This window comes from Enhydra lutris, unplaced genomic scaffold (assembly GCF_002288905.1).
Source record: "Enhydra lutris kenyoni isolate GAN:26980312 unplaced genomic scaffold, ASM228890v2 scaffoldscaffold9, whole genome shotgun sequence".
NCBI lineage: Eukaryota > Metazoa > Chordata > Mammalia > Carnivora > Mustelidae > Enhydra > Enhydra lutris.
The window spans coordinates 63,121,647-63,142,256 of NW_019154093.1; the positions used below are offsets into that span (position 1 = coordinate 63,121,647).

General features: G+C 35.0%; 1 protein-coding gene across 1 annotated transcript in view; it reads right to left on the reverse strand.

Annotated features, from left to right (window-relative positions):
- LOC111142998 (dihydropyrimidine dehydrogenase) overlaps positions 1-20,610 on the reverse strand; it is an 828,681-nt gene that overhangs the window by 332,782 nt on the left and 475,289 nt on the right. Inside the window, exon 14 of the mRNA XM_022496386.1 lies at positions 18,446-18,610. Coding sequence (XP_022352094.1) covers positions 18,446-18,610 — 165 coding nt within the window. The remainder of the gene's footprint in view (positions 1-18,445; positions 18,611-20,610) is intronic.

Genomic DNA, 20,610 nt, shown 5'->3' on the forward strand with positions numbered 1-20,610 from the left:
ATTTAGTTGAGAGAAAGAGTGTACAAGTAAGGGGGAGGGGCAAAGGGACAAGCAGAGCCCCCACTGAGCAAAGAACCTGCTGACAAGGGGCTTGATCCCAGGACCCTGAGATCATGACCTCAGCTGAAAGTCTGACGTTTTACTGACTGAGGCACCCAGGCACCCCGCTGCGAGGTTTTTATGAGACTGACGCGCTGCCTACTGTGCTAAGGAGGCACCTCCTGCGAGGTTTTTAAAAACTCCATTTTGCAGTTTATCTGACTTGTTCTGCTTGTTAGGGTGAGAGTGGCGGGTTCTGGTTTTCTACGTCTGAAGGAGAAGCATAAGTCCTGCCTGAATTTCAGTCACAATCTAACCATACTGCATTTATTCTGGCTGTTTGAGTTTGACCTGAGAAGTTCGCAAAAGGTGTTAAGCAGAGACAAAGGCAACAACTCTGTATCAAGACATGACACAAGGGGCTCCTGGGTGGCTCAGTGGGTTAAGCCTCTGCCTTCGGCTCAGGTCCTGGGATGGAGCCCGAGTCAGGCTCTCTGCTCAGCAGGAAGCCTGCTTCCCCCTCTCTCCCGGCCTGCCTCTCTGCCTACTTGTGATTGCTCTCTGTCAAGTAAATAAAATCTGAAAAGGAAAGGAAAGGAAAGGAAAGGAAAGGAAAGGAAAGAAAAGAAAAGAAAAGAAGAGAAAAGAAAAGACAAGACAAGACAAGACAAGACATGACATAAAATCCTGGAGTTAAGTAGTGGGTATGAAAGTATATGAAATGTGAAGTATTTGAGGTGCAATTACAGTGTAGGTAACACTAAGAATTACTGGTATGTAGTGCTATATGTCATTGTTTGTGTGATTTCTACGCTGTCTCCAACAACTCATTAAAAAACTGATTGTACACATAGCTTTTCCAATCTTTAAATGTGTTCACTTCCTATATTAAGGCACCTTCCCCTGTACCTTGTAACCCCAGAGCCATAACTAAATTTACAGATTAAACTAAATCAACCACAAACAGTCACTGATCATTTTAATATTGGGGATTTTAAAGGACACATTACGAAGAAATTAAAGTGCAAAAAGCAGCACAAAGTTAAATTAAATTATTTATTATGTAAAGATTAGTCAATCTAGTTACTTCCCTAAATTTTGCATGAATAAAATATTACACAAAATTTCCTTTTGGGTGATCAGTATATAGATCAGAAACTCCCCAAAGAAGCTATATTAATAAAGTTAACTCATTCCTTATTAATGCTCCAGGCATTTTAACAACATGTGAAGTGAAATATCCACCTCAAAAATGACTTTAATGGTAAGTTATTTCTTTGCTTCATGTACACAATGGATAATTAGTTCAGGAAAAAATCTCAAAGGGAGAAAAAATAGCTAACTGTGAAATTCACACATACTTTTCTTGGATTGGGTACAAATGCTATTCAGGCCAATACCAGGGATGCATAAATTCTTTCTATCCTATTTACAATCCAGTCCTGATTAGTTAGGAGCTCATTTTCCAGTTTGTGAATTATCTAGGTCTTTGATTCTTCTCTTCCCTCTGGCTGATTACCTTTACCATTTCTCTGCTCATTAGCACCTCCACCAGAAGGGGAAGAAAATCCAGGTGAAAAGAAAAACATGAACATTTTTGAGTACTCTAAAGCTTGACTTTTAAGAAATATTAATTTTCTATTGTGTGTACACATCAGATGTTTTGTTATCTGAACATAACAGATAAATAACACTTGAACATAACAGAAATTCTACCACTTACCTGAGTAAAATCCTTAAGAAATTACTACCTTCATCCAGTTATGTTGGATGTGTTCTACAAATGGCTATACAAAATTAGTGAGTTATTATGTCTTGATTTCCTGAAGTCCCTTTTTCACTTCTTGCTTCTTATACTTCCCTTAAGATTTGGGGTTTGCATTGGAAAAGGCTCATTACCAAAAGATTTTTTTCTTTTTCTTCTGTTCTTCTTTTTTCTTTTTTAAATCTTTGCTTTTATCTCTAACACAATTATGAAATGCACTGTTGGTATAAAACTAGAAGATACTGGTAAAAATAACATATCCTTATTGCTGAATTTCTTCCCTGTTACTGAAATGGATAATTGCAAGTTGCATATAAATATGTATTATTCCTACTAAAATGGCCCTCTTTCTAATGTATATTTTCATAACTTTGGTTCTTAAAATGAAGACAAATCCCACAGAATACAATTTTCAGTCATTTGGAGGGTTCATTGTACATGTTTGTTTTATCAAAGTTTACTTCACTTGTAGGAATGTTTGGTTTGCCTGGTGATTAAATTAGTTGTCCAAGGCCTCTGTGACCATTCTCCTTTTAGCTGGTTTTAATTAATTAGATCTTATTTGTGGGTCTCAGATACAGCCTCAAATTCTGCTTAAATGAATCAACTATCCAACCATAAATAATGGCTAAAAATGAAAAACAGTCATTATATCAATGTACAGACCTTTAAAACAGCACTGCTAAGTTTCTGTTTGTTTAACTATCTTAAAGAATAAAGAGAATACTTTCAAGTAAATGTCTTAAAAGACCTAAGAGGAAAATATGAAAATAGTTCCTTCTGAAAAATAAATCTCTGGAATATTCCCTGTAGGGTGCAATGTAAAAGAATAAAATACTTAGTGGCAAAAAAAGAACCTGGGGGAAAAATATTGTCTACCAGCAAGCTCCCATCCCCCCGCCAAAAGTAAAATAGGATAAGTAGTTTTCAACAAAGTAAATCCAACACATATAATTGCAGTATCTTATGTTAAATAAAAACCTTTATATTACCTCCTACTTTTAAGCCTCTCATAAAACAGTGGTGCTTTTTTTCTAAGATGTTTTTAAATGGGCCCTTTATTTATTTATGTATTATTATTTTTTAAAGGTTATTTATTTATTTACTTGACAGAGAGAGACAGAGACAGAAAGAGAAAGCACAAGCAAATGGAGCAGCAGGAACAGGAAGAGGGAGAAGCAGGCTCCCTAAGGAGCAGGCAGCCCGATGTGGGGCTCAATTCCAGGACCCCAGGATCATGACGTGAGCCAAAGGCAGTTGCTTAACTAACTGAGCCACCCAGACGCCCCTAAATGGGACCTTTAAATAAAAAAATATATTTTAGGGACTTGCAGGAGCAAGGGGAGGAGAGTAGAAGGTTTTACTTTATCCTTTCTCTCTCTCCTGGTTTCCCAAATATTTTAGGAGAAGAATACATTTGAGTTGTGTTCTCCACAAAAACGTTAGAAAGGATGAGAGATTACCAAATTGGTATTAACTAATTGAGCCCACTGAATGAAACTCCAGCTGTTTGAGTATGGACTTGGTTTCATTTTAAGACATGGTCCAGTTACAGTTACGTAGCAAACATGTATAACTTATAAATTGTTTCCATTGACTCTCTCATGAGCTACTTTATACCAAAAAAAGAGTTTAAACTCAATTCATCATCACTATCCCTGGGGTCTCTTTCTGCATGGTTCAGTGTGTTCCATGCCATACTTCCGTATGGAGGAGACAATACCGTTACCCAAAAGGCAGTCTGACAAATTACAAAGTAATGGGGAGTTTGAGAAAAAGTATGTTGTAGGCAGTTAATGCTTGTAAAACGTGACTATGTAAAAAGCTTTGATAAATTTTCTTCTGATTTTTCCCTTACTGAAAGACATGAATGACTACCATTTTAATCTCCCACAAAGCAGAAGCTCAAAAATTGACCCAACATTTCTTTTTTTTTCTTAAAACAGCATAAGGTCATTTTAACCTGTTAATTCTCATGAGTCAATATCAAAGTGAATGTTACCAGAAAGCTATACCAGAAAGCCACAATTTTGTGGAGGATAATAATTGCCTGGTGCTCAGACAATGGGGTAGGGATTGAGGAGCTCAGTGACAGGAGTTTACCCATCCACCTAAACTCAGAATTAATTACCAGGAAACAATCCATGAAAAGTGGCATTATAATTTTAAATTGAACCTATTTTTAAACAGATTTATTGGCATATAACTTTACATATGATATACATATTCTATATATGTTATATGTAGTATGTTATATAAATTATATATAATTCCATATGTTATGTATACATAAATTGCATATGTTATATATGTACAATTCTTTATATGTTATATAACGTATAACATAAAATAAATTGTACATATTTAAAGCAGATGTATTTACTTTGAAACCATCATAATCAAGATGATGAAGATGTTTATCATACCCCACGTATAGGAGTCGTGTAGCTGCATATCCTCGCTAACATTAAATTTTAGACATTCTGGGGCGCCTGGGTGGCTCAGTGGGTTAAAGCCTCTGCCTTCAGCTCAGGTCATGATCCCAGGATCCTGGGATCGAGCCCCACATCAGGCTCTCTGCTCAGCGGCGAGCCTGCTTCCCCCCTCTCAATCTGCTTGCCTCTCTGCCTACTTGTGATCTCTGTCAAAAAAAAAAAAAAAAAAAAAAAAAAAATTAGACATTCTAATAGGTGTATATTTCACTGTGGTTTTAATTTGCTTTTTTATAATGACTAATGATGTTGAGCACATTTTCATTTGTGTATTTATCATTCATAATCTGCCTTGGTGAAGTATCTGCTCAAATTTTTTTGCTCAAAGTGAGGAGGGTTATTTCCTTTCTTACTATGAAACCCATAGTAAAGTTCTTTAAATATTCTGGACTAAAAAAATATTCTGGATATAAGTCCCTCATCAAATATATGATATATCTTCTTCTATTCTGGTTTGTATTTTCACTTTCTTAACAGTAGGTTTAGAAGAGCAAAACACTCTAATCATGTCATATTTTTTTTTCTTTGAAGCGCTGTGCTTTTGGTATGTATCTAAGAAATGTTTGCCTAACCTAAGGTGACAAGAACTTTCTCCAATATTTTCTTTATGAAGTTTTATAGTTTTAGGTTTTTCGTTTAGGTCTATGACCACTTTGAATTAATTTTTATATATCATGCCAGATATGAGTCAACATATACTTTTTTTTAATACGGATACCCAATTGTACCGGCATCATTTGTTGAAAAGACTATAATTTGTCCACTGGATTTCCTTTTTGCAGCATAGCCAAAAATCAGTCGCTCATACAACTAATGTATGAGTTGTTCTGGGACTTCTTATTCTCCATTAGTCTATTTGTATATTTATTTTTATGCCAGTATCACCCTATCTTGATTCCTATAGTTTTAAAATAAGTCCTGAAATGAGAGATTTTTAGACTTCCAAATTGGTTCTTTTTAAATGGTTTTGGCTACTATAAATTCCATAGGAATTTCAAAATCAGCTTGTGAAATCCCACCAAAAAAAAAATGCTAACATTTTGATTAGGATTGCATTTTATCTTTACATCAGTATGGGGATGCTTGATATCTTAACAATACAAACTCTTCCAATCATTGAACACAGTATAGCCTCCCATTTATTTAGGTCATCTTTGATTTCTATCAGCAATATTTTATAGTTTTCAGAGTTCGTGTCTTTCACATCTTTGTCAGATTTATCCCTATTTCATGTATCTGCTGCTATTGATATATTAATATATTTATTTTAGTTTCCAATTGTCTATTGCTAGCATATAAAAAGTTTGACTGGGGGCGTCTGGGTGGCTCAGTGGGTTAAAGACTCTGCCTTCAGCTCAGGTCATGATCCCAGGGTCCTGGGATTGAGCTCCGCATGGGGCTCTCTGCTCAGCAGGGAGCCTGCTTCCCCCCTCTCTCTGCCGGCCTCTCTGCCTACTTGTGATCTCTATCTGATAAATTAAAAAAAAGGTTTGATTGATTTTTGTAAATTGATCTTATATTTTGTAACCTGGCCAATAAACTCATTTATTATTTAAAGTAGTATTTTAACAGGCCATGTCCAGGATGAGGTGAGTTAGGCATTCTCCTGGGGTAAAAATTTAAGAGAGTACAAGAAAAGTTGTTAATGAAGATAAACATGATTTTAATGCAATATTTTAAAAAAATCAAATCTGAGGGCACATGGGTAGCTCAGTCGGTTAGGCATCTGCCTTTGGCTCAAGTCATGATTCCAGGGTCTTGGAATCGAGCCCCATGTCGGGCTCCCTGCTCATTGGGGAGTCTGCTTCTCCCTCTGCCTACCACACGCCCTGCTGGTGCTCTCCCTCTCTCTCTCTTTCTCTCTCTCTGTCAAATAGATAAATAAAATCTTTAAAAAAAAATCAAGTCCAAATCAACAGCCTGTAAGCTAGTTGCTGCTTTTGTAAATAAAGTGGTTTTATTGGTACATTTAATCACATTTTCTACATAAACAATCATGTCATCTGTGAATGAAAAACAGTTTTACTTCTTCCTTTGAAATCTGCATGTCTTTTTTTGTTATTGTTGTCATTCTCTTATTTAACAGAACAGAAACTTTAGCACAACGCAGAATAGTAGTGGTGAGAGCAGATACCCTTATCTTATTTCTCTTAGAAAGAAATGTTCAGTCTTTCACCATCAACCGTGATATTACCTTTGGTCTTTTTTGTTTTTAATGCTTTCCACGAAGTTAAAGAATTGCCCTTCTTAGTTTGGTGAAATTTCTTTTAAATTAGAAACAGATTTTTAGATTTCTTAAATTTTTTTTGTTTGGTTTATGGAGATAATTATATAATTTATATTGTTGTTGTCATTGTTGCTTTTATTTAGTTTGTCATTTCTGTGAATTACAGTAGTCTCAAATGTTAAACCTACTTGGAATTCTTGGGACAGACTTCATTTCATATAATATAATAAATATATTAATAATCTTTATATATTATCGGATTATATTTGTTAAAATTTGTTTAGAACTTTTTCATCTATGTTCATGAAGGACAACGGTCCATACTTTTCCTATCTTGTCTTTGTCAAGTTATGATACTAGGGTGTTGGTACCAAAGACTTAGTTGGGAAGTATTTCCTCTGCTTTACTTTTCTGAATGAGTGTGTGTAGAATTGGCATTATTTTTTCATAAATCGTTGGTAGAATCTACCCATGAAGCCATCTGGGCCTGCAGTTTTCTTCATAGAAATGTTTAGAACGATAAATTCAATTTCTTTAATATTATCTATTGCTTCTTGACTAAGCTTTAATAATTTCTGTCTTTCATGGACTCTGACCAGTTTATTTGCATAAAATTATTGATAATATTCTATAGTTTTTCTTTTAATATGCATAGACTCTGCAGTGGTGCTACTTCTCTCATTTCCTATACTGATAATTTGTGTTTCTTCTCTCCTTTTACCTTCATCAATCTGGCTTTTTTTTTATCAATTTCAGTTGTTCTTGCAATGACTTTTGCAAAGCTTTACTCTCCTTGATATTCTCTATTGTTTTTCTTGCTATCTTATCAATTTCCTCCACTGATCTTCATTATATCCTTATTTTTATTTACTTCGAGTTTAGTTTGTTCTTACTTTTCTAGTAAGTAGAGATGGAAGTTGCAATAATTAATTTGAGAACTTTATTCACTTCTGATTATATGTGTTTGATGCTATAAATTTCCCTACTTGTAATGTTTTTATGACATACCAAAAATTTTAATATTTAATATTTTAATTTTTATTCAATTCAAAATAATTTCAATTTCTCTTATGACTTTTTCCCTTTATTCAAAGGTAACTTAGATGTATTATTTATTTTTTAAATATTCTGGGGATTTTCCAAATACATCCCTGTTGTGGTCAGAATACATACCTTAGATGAACTGAACTTTTTAAAATTATTAAGACTTCTTTTATTGCACAGAATATAGCTTATTTTAGTAAACGGTATGGATGTATTTGCAAAGACTGTGTATTCTGTTGCTATTGGTGACATGTCCAATAAATGTCAATTAGATAAGTCGACATAATTTTTCAAATTCTGAATAGCCTCACTCCATTGTTTTATTAATTATTTACTGGTAGATATTAGGATCAACAGTGATTCTGAGTTTTTCTATTGTTCTTTCCTGTTCTATCAGTTTTTGCTTCATGTATTATAGAATCTTGTAACTAAGTGCATAAACCTTAGGACTGCTATCATTTCTGGATGGACTGACCATTTCTTCATTATAAAATGATTCTTTTTGTCCCCGGTAATAATATTTGTTTTGATATCTATTTTGTCTGCTATTAACATTACAAGATTTTTTAATTGGAGTTATAATGGTATATCTTTTTCCATTGTTTCAATTTTCTATTTGTGTCTTCATATTTAAATTTTATTTTATTTTTTTTTTTTGGTAAGCAGTACATATAGTTGTTGAGTCATGCTTTTCCATCCAATCTGAAAATCTCTGCCTTTTAATGGGGGCTATTTAGACCACTTACATTTAATGTGATTATTGATATAGTTAGGTTTAACTCTATCACCTTACTACAGGGTTTCTATCTGCATTGTCTCTTTTTTATAGGCTTTCTCTCTTTTTCTGCCTTCTTTTGCTACTCTGTATGATTCTATTTTATATCTCTATCATTGCTTTTTAGCTTTTTAGCTATTGTTAGCTTTAACATAATTCTCCTGCATTACTTTATTGGTTATTTAGAGTTCAGAGCATACATCTTTAAGTCACCAGTCTATCTCCAAGTGATAAAAAAGTTTACATAAGGAGTGAGAAGCTTACAGTAGTATACTTCCATTTCTTCCTCACAACTTTTGTACTATTATCATATATTTTACCTTAATATATTTTATAAACCACAGTCTGTTTTATATTTTTGTTTAAGCAACCAATTCTCTTCTAACGCGAATTAAATTAAGTTTATAGTTACAAATTCTGGCACTCTTCATTCCTTTGTGTAGGTCCAGATTTCAACCTAGCATCATTTTACTTTCTACCTAAAACATTTAAAAAAATATTTCCTGTGGTGCCAATCCCTCAGTGATGAATTCTTTTAGTCTTTTTGTGTTTGAAAAAGAATGTATTTCATCTTTTTTTTTTTTTTTAAGATTATTTATTTATTTGAGAGAGAGAGAGAGAGAGAGTGCATGAGCGGGAAGAAGGTCAGAGGGAGAAGCAGACTCCCCTCGGAGCTGGGAACCCGATGTGGGACTCAGTCCCGGGACTCTGGGATTATGACCTGAACCAAAGGCAGCTGCTCAACCAACTGAGCCACCCAGGCTCCCTTCATCTGTATTTTTGAAAGATATGTTGCTGAATTTTGAAATCTAGATGAACAGTTGTCATTTTTTTCTTTCAGCACTTGAAAGTTGTCTTCTAGCTTGTGTTGTTTCTGACAACAAATCAAAACAATAACCTTTATATTTATTCTTCCATATGGAACATGCTTTCTGTCTTCACTTTTAAAATTTTCTCTTTGTCACTGGTTTGATTAATTTGATTATGATATACTCCTTGGTGTAATTTTCTTCATGTTCCTTATACCTGGAGCTCAAGTTTCTTGTTTGTTTGTTTGTTTGTCAAATGGGAAGGCTTGTAGCTTTATGTAAAACTGGGAAAACTGGGGCCATTTTTTTCTTCAAACTTTGAAAATTCCAGTACATATGAGGCCACTTGAAGTTGTCCCTAGCTCACTAACAGCATGTTTACTCCCCACTCCCCAACACACCCCCATCCCTGCATGCATTCTACTTTAGATAGTTTTTATTGCTACATTTTCAAGTTGACTAATCATTTTTTCTGCAGTGCCTAACATGCTGTTAATAACTACCAGTGTATTTTTCATCTTATTCATTGTAGTTTTCATTCTGGAAGTCTGGTTTAGTGGGGGTTTGTTTGTTTGTTTTTTATCTATGTTCCTTCTCTTAACTTAGTTTTTGAATATATGGAATATAGTTATAATGATACTTTAATACATTTGCATGCTAATTTTAACATCCCATCAGTTCTGGAACAGTTTTCATTGATTTTCCTCTTATTTGGAGTTGTATTTTCCCACTTTCTTACATGATTGGTAATTTTTTAAAATTTAAATTCAATTAACCAACACATAGTATACCATTAGTTTCAGATGTAGTGTTCAACAATTCATCAGTCGTGTATAACACCCAGTGCTCATCACGTAATGTGCCCTTCTTAATGTCCATCACCTGGTTACCCCATCCCCCAACCTACCTTCCCTTCAGCAACCCTCAGTTTGTTTCCCACAGTTAAGAGTTTTTCATGGTTTGTCTCCCTCTCTGATAGGTAATTTTTTTTTAAGATTTTATTTATTTATTTGACAGACAGAGATCACAAGTAGGCAGAGAGGCAGGCAGAGAGAGAGGGGGAAGCAGGCTCCCTGCTGAGCAGAGAGCCCCATGCAGGGCTCGATCCCAGGACCCTGAGATCATGACCCGAGCCAAAGGCAGAAGCTTAACCCACTGAGCCACCCAGGTGCCCCACTGATAGGTAATTTTTAATTGAATACTAAACACTGTGAACTTTATCTTATTTGGTCCTAGATATTTTGTATTCCTATATCCTTTAATTTTATTCTGAGCTTCAGTTAAGTTACTTGGAGATATTTTGATCCTTTCAGGTCTTGCTTTTAAAGTTTGTTGGGCATGACTAAAGCAGTGCTCCTCAGCCTATGGCTAATTTTGAATCACAGGGTTTTCTAGTCTGGCTAGCAGGAAGTCATTATTCCCAGATGCATTTGAGAACTGACTACTTGTCCCTCTAATCCATTCAGAAAGTTCTTTCTATAGTCCCTCCTAATTCACTCACTTGCATGAGCTGATCTGCATTCTGCTGAACACTCAAAAGAGACATTCTGCAGGGCTCTGGAGAGTTCTCTGTATGTAGCTCTCTGCTTTCTGGTGTTCTCTCTTGTGAATCCTAACCACCTTGGTCTTTCTGGACAGTTCTGTCTCAACTCAGAGAGATCCTTGGGTTCTGCTCCTTGCAATATGGCCTGGAAACCTTCTTGAGCAAAGGTAGAGCTCAGTTCCTTAGTTTTCCATCTCTCAGTGACTACTATCTTTACTGACTGATGTTCCAGGTCTTAAAAACTGTTGTTTCATATATTTAGTAAGTTTTCTTTTATGTTGCTGTCTCAGTTGGGATGGTAAATCTAGTGCTATTACTCCACCTAAACTGTAGCTAATGTTTTCTTTTAAGGAACTAGGAATATTTTATCACAAAAACAAACAAACAAACAAAAAAACAACTTGGCTACATGGAGCCAGAAATGAATCAGAGAACTATGAGCTACATTATGTATTCTGGCTTATTTTGGCTACTCTTGCTTTGCAGAACTAAACATATTTTAAATTTTCTTTGTTTCTATGCTGACACTAGGAAAATAACTCATTATTTAAGTCTTGTTTTAATTGGTAACTAAGTCAAAAGAATGAATGATATTAAAGCACAGAAGTATAATGAATACAACACTGAACAAAGAATCAGACTTTATATTCTATATGACATTTAATAAACTCAAGTTCAGAAGAATCATTAAAAACCATATTTAGTGAGTTAGTTTTTAATTTTTTAGTTGGTAATTATTTCTATAATAGTGACTTTTATGTGAATTGTTCAAAAATGCTTCAAGAACTATATATACTTCAAGAGCTATAAATATGCTATTACCTTTGACCTACCAAATCTGTCTTTCAGAATATTTTATGGAAACCAATTATTATATTAAGTAGGAATAAAAGCTAAATGCATAAAGGTATCCTATGCAATGTAATATATAGTGGTGAATAACTGCAATGTGCCAAACATATTATATATAATATCTCATTTAATTTATATAACCTCTGAGAATAGTTGTTGTCATTGCACAAATGAGGAAGTTGAGGTTGAGAGTGCCAATAAATAGCAAGTCAGAAGACAAGCTGAAATTCAAATCCATTCTGACTTAAAACTTATGCTTTTAGCTTTTGACTCTATCACATCTAGGAAAATGAAAATAGGTATTTGTTAGGGTAATTCGATATGGATTAGTTTACCTCCATCCACCCTTTTTAAATTTCCATTACTATTATGATTCATTTTTATTTTATTTTTCTGTAGACCAGATATATCTTTTTTTAAAAAAAATCATTAAAATAATGTCATCAGATAACTGTTCTGGATTTTAGCAAAGAAGGGAAGTTGGGAAGTATCTATGTCCTCTAGAATTCATGGTGGAAAGAAGGAAGGAGTTTCCTGGGGATATACTAACCTTCCCTTCAATAACTGCTCTAGCAGTTTCCTAATTTATTTAAAATAAATCAACATGGGAATGTGTAGAAATTGACAGAAATAGAGACTTGAGAAGCTTAAAAAATTCCAGAGGGAGCAAAGGAGGAATCGCTCCAGTGCAGGGATGCTTACATTTCTGTTGATGAATATCCTCTTCAGGATATGAGGGGGAAAGGGCCACGATCATTTTTATGGTTTATAAGGTCTGTGATAAGAAAACAATGGTTTAATAAAAAAAGAAAGCAAAAATAACAACCCTGTACAGGTCATTGTTGGCCTGACAACATATGTATTATAGTGTTATCTGTTACTAAATTTTATCTTTCTAAATAGATTGAGAGGGGGGTAACAAAATCCGCTTCTTTCTTTCTTTTTTTTTTTTTTTAAGATTTTATTCATTTTATTGAGAGAGAGAGACACACAGTGAGAGAGGGAACATAAGCAGGGGGATTAGGAGAGGGAGAAGCAGGCTCCCCATGGAGCAGGGGGTCTGATGCGGGGCTTGATCCCAGGGCGCTGGTATCATGACCTGAGCTGAAGGCAGCCGCTTAATGACTGAGCCACCCAGGCGCCCCAAAATCCCCTTATTTCTAATGAGTGAGACTTAATTATGAATAATCCAAAGAAAAGAAAGCCTGCTCCTGCTGAGTCAGGCTTCATGGTGCCATAGGAAGACTGCAGGAGTTACGGGGTGATGAATATCCACTGAATAAGCAGTGAGCATCTTCCTTGCTTAGGGGATCCATAGATCCAACTGAATCTCTTGACTCCCTATTTTCAAATACAGAACTTAAGATGGGACCAGGTAACAGTTCAAACCAAGGTCCACATTGAGTCACTGACCTTGTTTTCTAAAGTCAGCTACATCCCTGCAAAGCAGTAAATACTGAGCTATAAAATGTCCCGTGCTGTGACTAATGACAAAATAATGGTTGGCTGATGACAGACTTTTTTCTTTGTCCAATAAAAAGATTTTATTTTCTCTTTGAGAGTCTGTGGTTAAGAGAGCTCAATATAATTGACCCATCTGAGTGGGTGGGAAAGGGAGGACTGAAATAACGTCACTCCTAATTCTGCAGGTTCTTTAGAGCCAAGTTAAATACCTCTTCAAGGTGTAAAGGGAAGATTTTCAGTTCCAGTGACTTCGCTTACTAGCTGTGTGACACAGTTCCCTGTGCAATGCGATGTTTTGAAAAGTCAGTTTCCTCATCCAGAAACTGAGGAATAACTCTGCTTCACAGATATATGAAGCCTACGGTTCCTAGCACCTATAAACGGCTCTCAAGGTCTGATACAGGACTTTAATAAATATTTAATGATATATGTCAAGGTTTATGAATGATGCTAGTTTTATACACAGTAAAATTAATTGACGAACTTTGTAAAAAATACACACACACACACCACCTACACACGCATGCCAAGCATGCACACACATATACACAGAGTTATACTCATTGTATCCATGCCAGAATTTCTGAAATGACTGAACTAGAACAGGGTCTAACCATAAATACCTTTTCTGAAGCTTCCCGAGTGATTCTGATACGCACCCAGAACTGAGAACCACTGAATAAAGGTTCTTTATCTGAGGTACATAGAATTCTTGATAGAATGCAGGAAATTCATTAATTTGGGTGGGAAAAACTTAGACCTTTATTTTCACTAACCTCTGCTGAAATTTAGCATTTCCTCCTGTATACAACAAACCACAGTAGCACTATCAATACCTGTAACTTTTCACTGACAGAAGCCATGGAAAATCACACAGTTGTCACAGATATCTCACCATGTCACTGACAGTCACCATTATATGTCAAAATTACAGTACTCTAATAACTATTAGTAATCTAATAATTATTAGATCTGCCACCAGGCTGTATTTCTAGTGACTTATTAAGCAGGAACATGCGTCACTATAAGGTATTCTTTAAAATGAGTTGAGCATTCTATTTTACTACAATGGGAATCCTTTGCAAACTACCAAATTGGGTTTTACACATTCAAAAACATTCTGAAGAAAGGCCTTTAGGTTTCACAAAGGTGTATAAGGAGTCCATGGCACACACGCACACATGGAGAGTTAAGAACTCTGTATTTAGAGGCTATTGGTCAGGAAAGCCTTTCAGGAATGCTGATGAAGAACAACTTGTTTGGAATAATTTTGAACTTAATGTGCGTAATGCTGATTTCCCAGTAATGAACTGAGAAAGGGTTTCAGCAGAATGAGGTGTATTGTAATAGAAGTATATTTACATATCAATTGTTCTTCCTTTATTAATTTCTCTAACAAAGCCATCACTCCCTTTTCTATCTTCACCAGCTAATTCACTGCTGAATCCCTATCTTTTGCCTAACTCTTACTTTAGCTGCCACAAATGATAGAAAATGTCAGTCTTTGTTTGCTAATTCAGTGCATTCAGACAAAATGCAGCATGTATTTTTTTTGGTAAAAATTTCTTTTTCAAAGTCTAAAATATATGGTTTCTAAGGCTTTTGCAGTGAGAATGAAAGGATTCACTTAAAATTGATTTCTGTAAGCCCTAATTATACAGTACATTTCATAATAAGCATTGCAAAATCTCAGCTTAGGAACAACAACAACAAAAAACTCTTAGTAATAATTGTCACTACAATGATCAGTGTGCCAAATTTAATTCACAGATAAATAAAAGGAAACCTTGAAAGCTGGGCAGAAGTCTAGTATAAGTGTAGGCTTTGGTGTAACTCTGTGATAGTTAAGAAACAAGCCCTTACAATATATTTCAGGATCTCTTTATATTCAAGATGTTCTTCCAGCTGTCTCCTCAAGTTCATGGTCAACTGGTTCCTGTTCTCTCTGGAAAGAGTGATACTAGCTGCTGATATCAGCTGACCTACATCCCTTCTCCACAACCCCCAGAATAATTTCTTTTTCAAAAGTTAGCCCTTGCTTAGAAGCTGCCACAGTGGGTTGAATTATCTGATCCCTGTCATTAAAGGTGGCAGCCACGCACTTGAGAATGATGTGGGAAAACTCCAGTGAGAGTGATAATTAAACTTGGAAAATGAAGGGTCACCTTCTTTCATTCAGCTCATTGGGTTTGGCATCAGAGTAATTCCAAAACAGTGGGGGATATTCTACTCTCAGCATGGCAATATCTAGGTGCAACACATTATTTCCATGGGTTCAAGTGGGAATGCCATTTTAATTGTATTTAAAATGTTATCTTTGATATGGGGAATAAAAATGTTAGAAATTAGTTCTAAGAATATAGAAAAAGAATAATGAATATAATCTAAATGGTGAAAGAATTAGAAACAAGAAATGCAAGCATTGTTTCCTTTGAAGAAAAAGCATTATAGGAGAAGAAAATTGTTTCCAGGGAAATTGAAAAGAACATTTAAATGTGCCTCTTCTTCCTGGCCGTGGAATCACAAAGCGAAGGTTTCATCTCAGCTTTCTTGTCTACTTATGGCCATTTCTTGGAGGCCATTATTTAACATCTCACTCCTGCCCAGAAGAGGGTAGATAGAACTTAAGCCATTGGTGGGAGTTCTCTTCCAGGAAAAATAATTTTTTCTTTTCAGATACACTGGTGTATCTAAATACTATAGAAGCAATATTTGGGGAAATTATATTTCATACTATTCTTATGCTGCATTAAAAAGTCATATTGAAATTTTAAAGGCCTGAAATGACACTATAGTAGGTACATTAGAGAATACTATCATTAGAAAGGAGCACAGATGCTAAAAGCAAGTTTCAAGTTCAAATTCTGGTTTCACTGTATATAATAATCCCAACCTGATCCATGGAGGATATGTTCCAAGACCTCCAGTGGCTACTTTGGGTAGCACTAAACCCTCTAAATACTGTGCTTTTTCCTATACGTACATACCTACGATAAAGATTTAATTTATAAATTAGGCACAATAAGAGATTAACAATAATAACTAATGATAAAATAGAACAATTATAATGGCATATTCTAGTAAAAGTTGTGTGAATGTGATCTTTCTCTCTCTCTCTCTCTCTCTCAAAATACCATATTATACGGTCTTCACTCTTCTCGTGATGATGTGAGAGGATAGTGTCTATGTGAGGAGATGAAGTGAGGTGAATGACATAAGCACTGTGACAGAGCTTTAAGCAGCTACTGACTTTCCAAACAATACATCAGAAGGAGATCACCTGCTTTTGGACCATGGCTTGACTGCCGGTAACTAAAACCACAGAAACTGTAACTGTGGATTGTATTAGCCGTGTAACTCTGGGCATGCTACTTCTGTGTTTCCTCTCAGTTTCCTCTCTGTGAAATAGGGAAAGTAATAGTACTTATAAGATTGTTTAAAGGATGAGTGTTAAAATATATAAGGCAGTTATAACAGTACCAAGTACAATTTAATCTTAGAAGAACTCAAGCTTATTGTGATTAGTATTATGTCACTGCATGTTCAGTACCTGGTATAATACTCAAACCTGTAGACCATGTTTAAAAATTTATTTATAGGAATGCCTGGGTGGCTCAGTTGGTTAAGCATTTGCCTTCAGCTCAGGTCATGATTCCAGGGCCCTGGGATCAATCCCCACATTGGGCTCCTTGCTCAGCTGGGAGCCTGCTTCTCCTTCCCAATGCTCTCCTTGCCGCTCCCCATACTTGTGCACTCTCTCTCTCTCTGACAAATAAATAAATAAAATCTTTAAAAAAGTATATATATATGTATATATATATATATCTAATAAAATAAAATATGTATACATATGTGTGTATATGTAATGCATGTATATATAATACAATACACAATAATAATTATGTGTATATTTAATAAATATATATATACGTGTGTGTGTGTGTCTGTGTGTGTATGATTCTTCTTATGGTTGACCCACTTTGTGTCCTAGTCATTCTGAGAAAAACTTCCCATGAAATTTGGGTCCTTTAAAAAACAAACAGCTCAACCTAACTGTTATTAGAGTTGGTTGTATAATGTGAACACAGAGATGATTTGCAACATCATTTTCAGAAAGTGAAAAATTCCTAATGAACGGAAGCTATAGGTTTTATATGGGTCTTCGTAGTTCCCTTCATATCCGAAGGATTGACTTGAGGAAGATTAATTATATTCTAAGTGTCTAAATTTTGTTTCAATATAGGAAAACCTTGAAACAATTAGGACTTTCCAAAACAGAAAAAAGAAAAACAAAACTTAATGGGTTAGACAACAGTATGATAGCAAAAGTCCCTTTGTAAGGTTTTCTAATTTACCAGTTTGTGGGAAAACAATTTTCATTAGATTTTCATTAGATTTTAAAACATTTATCATTAGAATACTTAAACCATTCCAATGTGTCTTTGAATCTTTTCTACAAATAAAGACACACATGGCTCAAACCTCAACCTCCATTCATCACCAGCTCTCAGACAGAAAATAAGATGGAGAGAGGGAATGTGTGTGTGTGTGTGTGTGTGTGTGTGTGTGTGCACACGCACGTGTGTGCATATGTGCACTGAAGTGAGGGGAGGGGAGAAAAAAATGAATGAATGACATCAAGAACAACTGTAACCATCTATTGAAGAGAAAATACCATCTGTAGGTTAAAAAACTACTGGCAAGGGGCACCTGGGTGGCTCAGTGGGTTAAGCCTCTGCGTTCAGCTCAGATCATGATCTCAGGGTCCTGGGATCGAGCCCCGCATCGGGCTCTCTGCTCCACAGGGAGCCTGCCTCTCTGCCTAGTTGTGATTTCTCTCTGTCAAATAAAAAAAAAAAAAAAAAAAAAAAAACTACTGGCAACATACAAAAATCCATAAAGAAATGAAATACATGTAATCTTTATATACAGTACTTTTAAAGAAAGGGTTTTATAAAAAATAGTGACTCATTTAGTATAAAAGTATTAAAATTTTTTGGTGAATTATTTCCCACTGAAAAAACATAAATACACTATATACGAAGATATTCTGCTTCTGCCTCAGATTTATATTTAAAATGATTTATAGCCTATAATTTCTTCCTAAGGTCATCACCTTCATAAATACTAGCCACATCCAGTGAAAATCAACTCAATAAAATGAGTATTTCATTTCTCTTCCTCCTGCTTATGTAGATACTTCTTCCATCTGCATGGCACCCATTTATAACAAAGCCTCACATTGTGCAAATTTTTATGAGTTCTTGAGATTTTCTTTCTTTTTTATCTTTCTATGCATCAGCAAAGCAACTGGCAGATTCTTTAATAAAATATATTATACACATTAATATTTATAAACCTATGAATTGGATGTTTAAATAAACATTCACCAACTTATGCCAATTCTTTTGTTTTAGACATTAAATCACACTTACATTGTCTGGAAAGTCAGCTTTTAGTTCAGTGACACTTTGACACCAATATGCAGCCGTTTTTTCACTGATGAGCTCAATATTCAGGAAGGAGCTTTGTCCAGGGCCATACATAGGGCCAGAGGTAGTCCCCCGAATAATTCTAGGTGAAACATTTGTCACGATGTCCTGATAAAAGAGTAAAGATATTGGGTCTCCTTTTGACAAAGAAAAACTACAATCTTTATTCTTTGCTCTTTTCCATATGACAATATTTTACTAAGTCCTTTCTCACATGTTTACAGAAGGACTTAAAAAATATATTTTAAATTACATGTGAACATAAACTATTTCCAGATGAAAGCGTAAAATATTTGTTAGTTTTATTTAAATTACTTCCTGTACTTGCAAGGTTAGCATAGTAAAAAAAATAAGTAAAATATGTAAATTAATTGACACTGGTTTGGGGCATACATATTTTAATTTGTTTGCAATTAAATAATAAATAAAAACCTGGTAAGTAAAATGTAAGAATATCATTTCAGTCTATTTAATGCAAATACCTTCAATGAGATTTTTAACTCCAATAAAAGCTAATGTTTTGTAAAGAAAAAAAACATTTTTTTAAAAAGCAATTGCAATGTAAATCAGCCAAGGAGTACATATTAATACTACCGGCTCATCAAACTTCAACACATACTCTAACAAACTAACTGGGTTGGCCAACTTACCTATAGGATTCTAACTATAAATACACATTCAATGAGAATTCACTTCTCCCCAGACTGAAATGAGGATATCAATAACTTCCTGATAACTATAAACAGTAAACAGTCAAATTAACTTGCTTGTTAAGTGTAATTAACAATGCACAACTGCTTCTAAAGCTGTATTAACAAAGAAGAGTAACATTCTTACATTACTAAAAACTAGAAAGAAACAAAGAAGAAAAATGTTTCTTTAGCGAACTTCCAATTAAAATTAATTTTGAGTAAAGGTCATTTAGTTAAGGATTTATCAGAATTAGTCATTTAAGTACCCCTCCTCACCATCTTGTCACTTTTAGTGAGATAACATGAACCCCCATTAGTATATAGCAATTAAGGTCAATTTACATATTTTAATTAAGAACCACCCCATATAAAACAATTAGCGTAATAGGCATACTAACTGGATTTCATAACATTTGGACGTTTTTCCAACTAGATAGACAGGAAACCTTAATTAGCATTAATTAGTGCTGATCTGCATATGTTTGATAAGGCATACCCTTGCCACAAAAGATTATTTATTCCTGAATCTGCCAAATGCTACAGTTGCAGAGGATGAAAGGACTTTTCTTCACATTGCATGTTAATTTCTGGTAATTTACATTCACTTTTACATTCGAATTAGTATATTATAAAATAAATGGTATAAATGTTACAATAAGCCTCCTTAAATATGTACATTTTTACTTATAGGAATCCTGCCAGTTAATGTTTTACTAATTAAGCCATTCCACTTCTATTGTAATTGTGGGCAATACCACCAGCCTTACTTTGACTTGCTATTGTGAAACAGTGTTCCACAATCTTATAATGGGTAAAATGACAAGTAGAGTCGCTGCAGGAAGCTCAAGCCTAGTGGGTCAAATTTCTGTCTTGGCAAATGCTTCAATATGTGCCCTGCAACCCAGCAGGTGGCTTCTGTGCAGTTCCCCCAGGTCGGTACTCTCGTGCAGTCATGGGCAGAGGAGACAATTCTGGCAACAAGTAAAGCTGGTTTTCCTCTATATTCCAATTTTCAAGAGCTATACCTTTTAAGCCTTGAGGTTCTCATTCCCTCTGTTTTACCCCCTACCCTAAAAGCCTTCCACCTAGATAAATCAATTCTAGGCCACAGGTTGTGCTCTGCATAGGAAAACTTGGCCAAGGAAATGAACAGAGTCCTCTTTCAGTTCATCGACTCGTGAGTCTTGGCACTGAGTAGCTCCACAAAGGAAGGGGCACCTATTTTAAATGACCATTATATAATGTAGTGACACCTCCAGTTTATTGGATGAAATGGATTAATGTTGGCAGTATCCCTGTTGTTGCCCATTCTTCAGGTCTTGGCTTCAACTTCAGTCCCTTGAGAAACCTTTTAATCTCTCCAACATCATCAAGTCTTACTAAGCTGCTCTGACTTATGCCATCATAGGAATATAT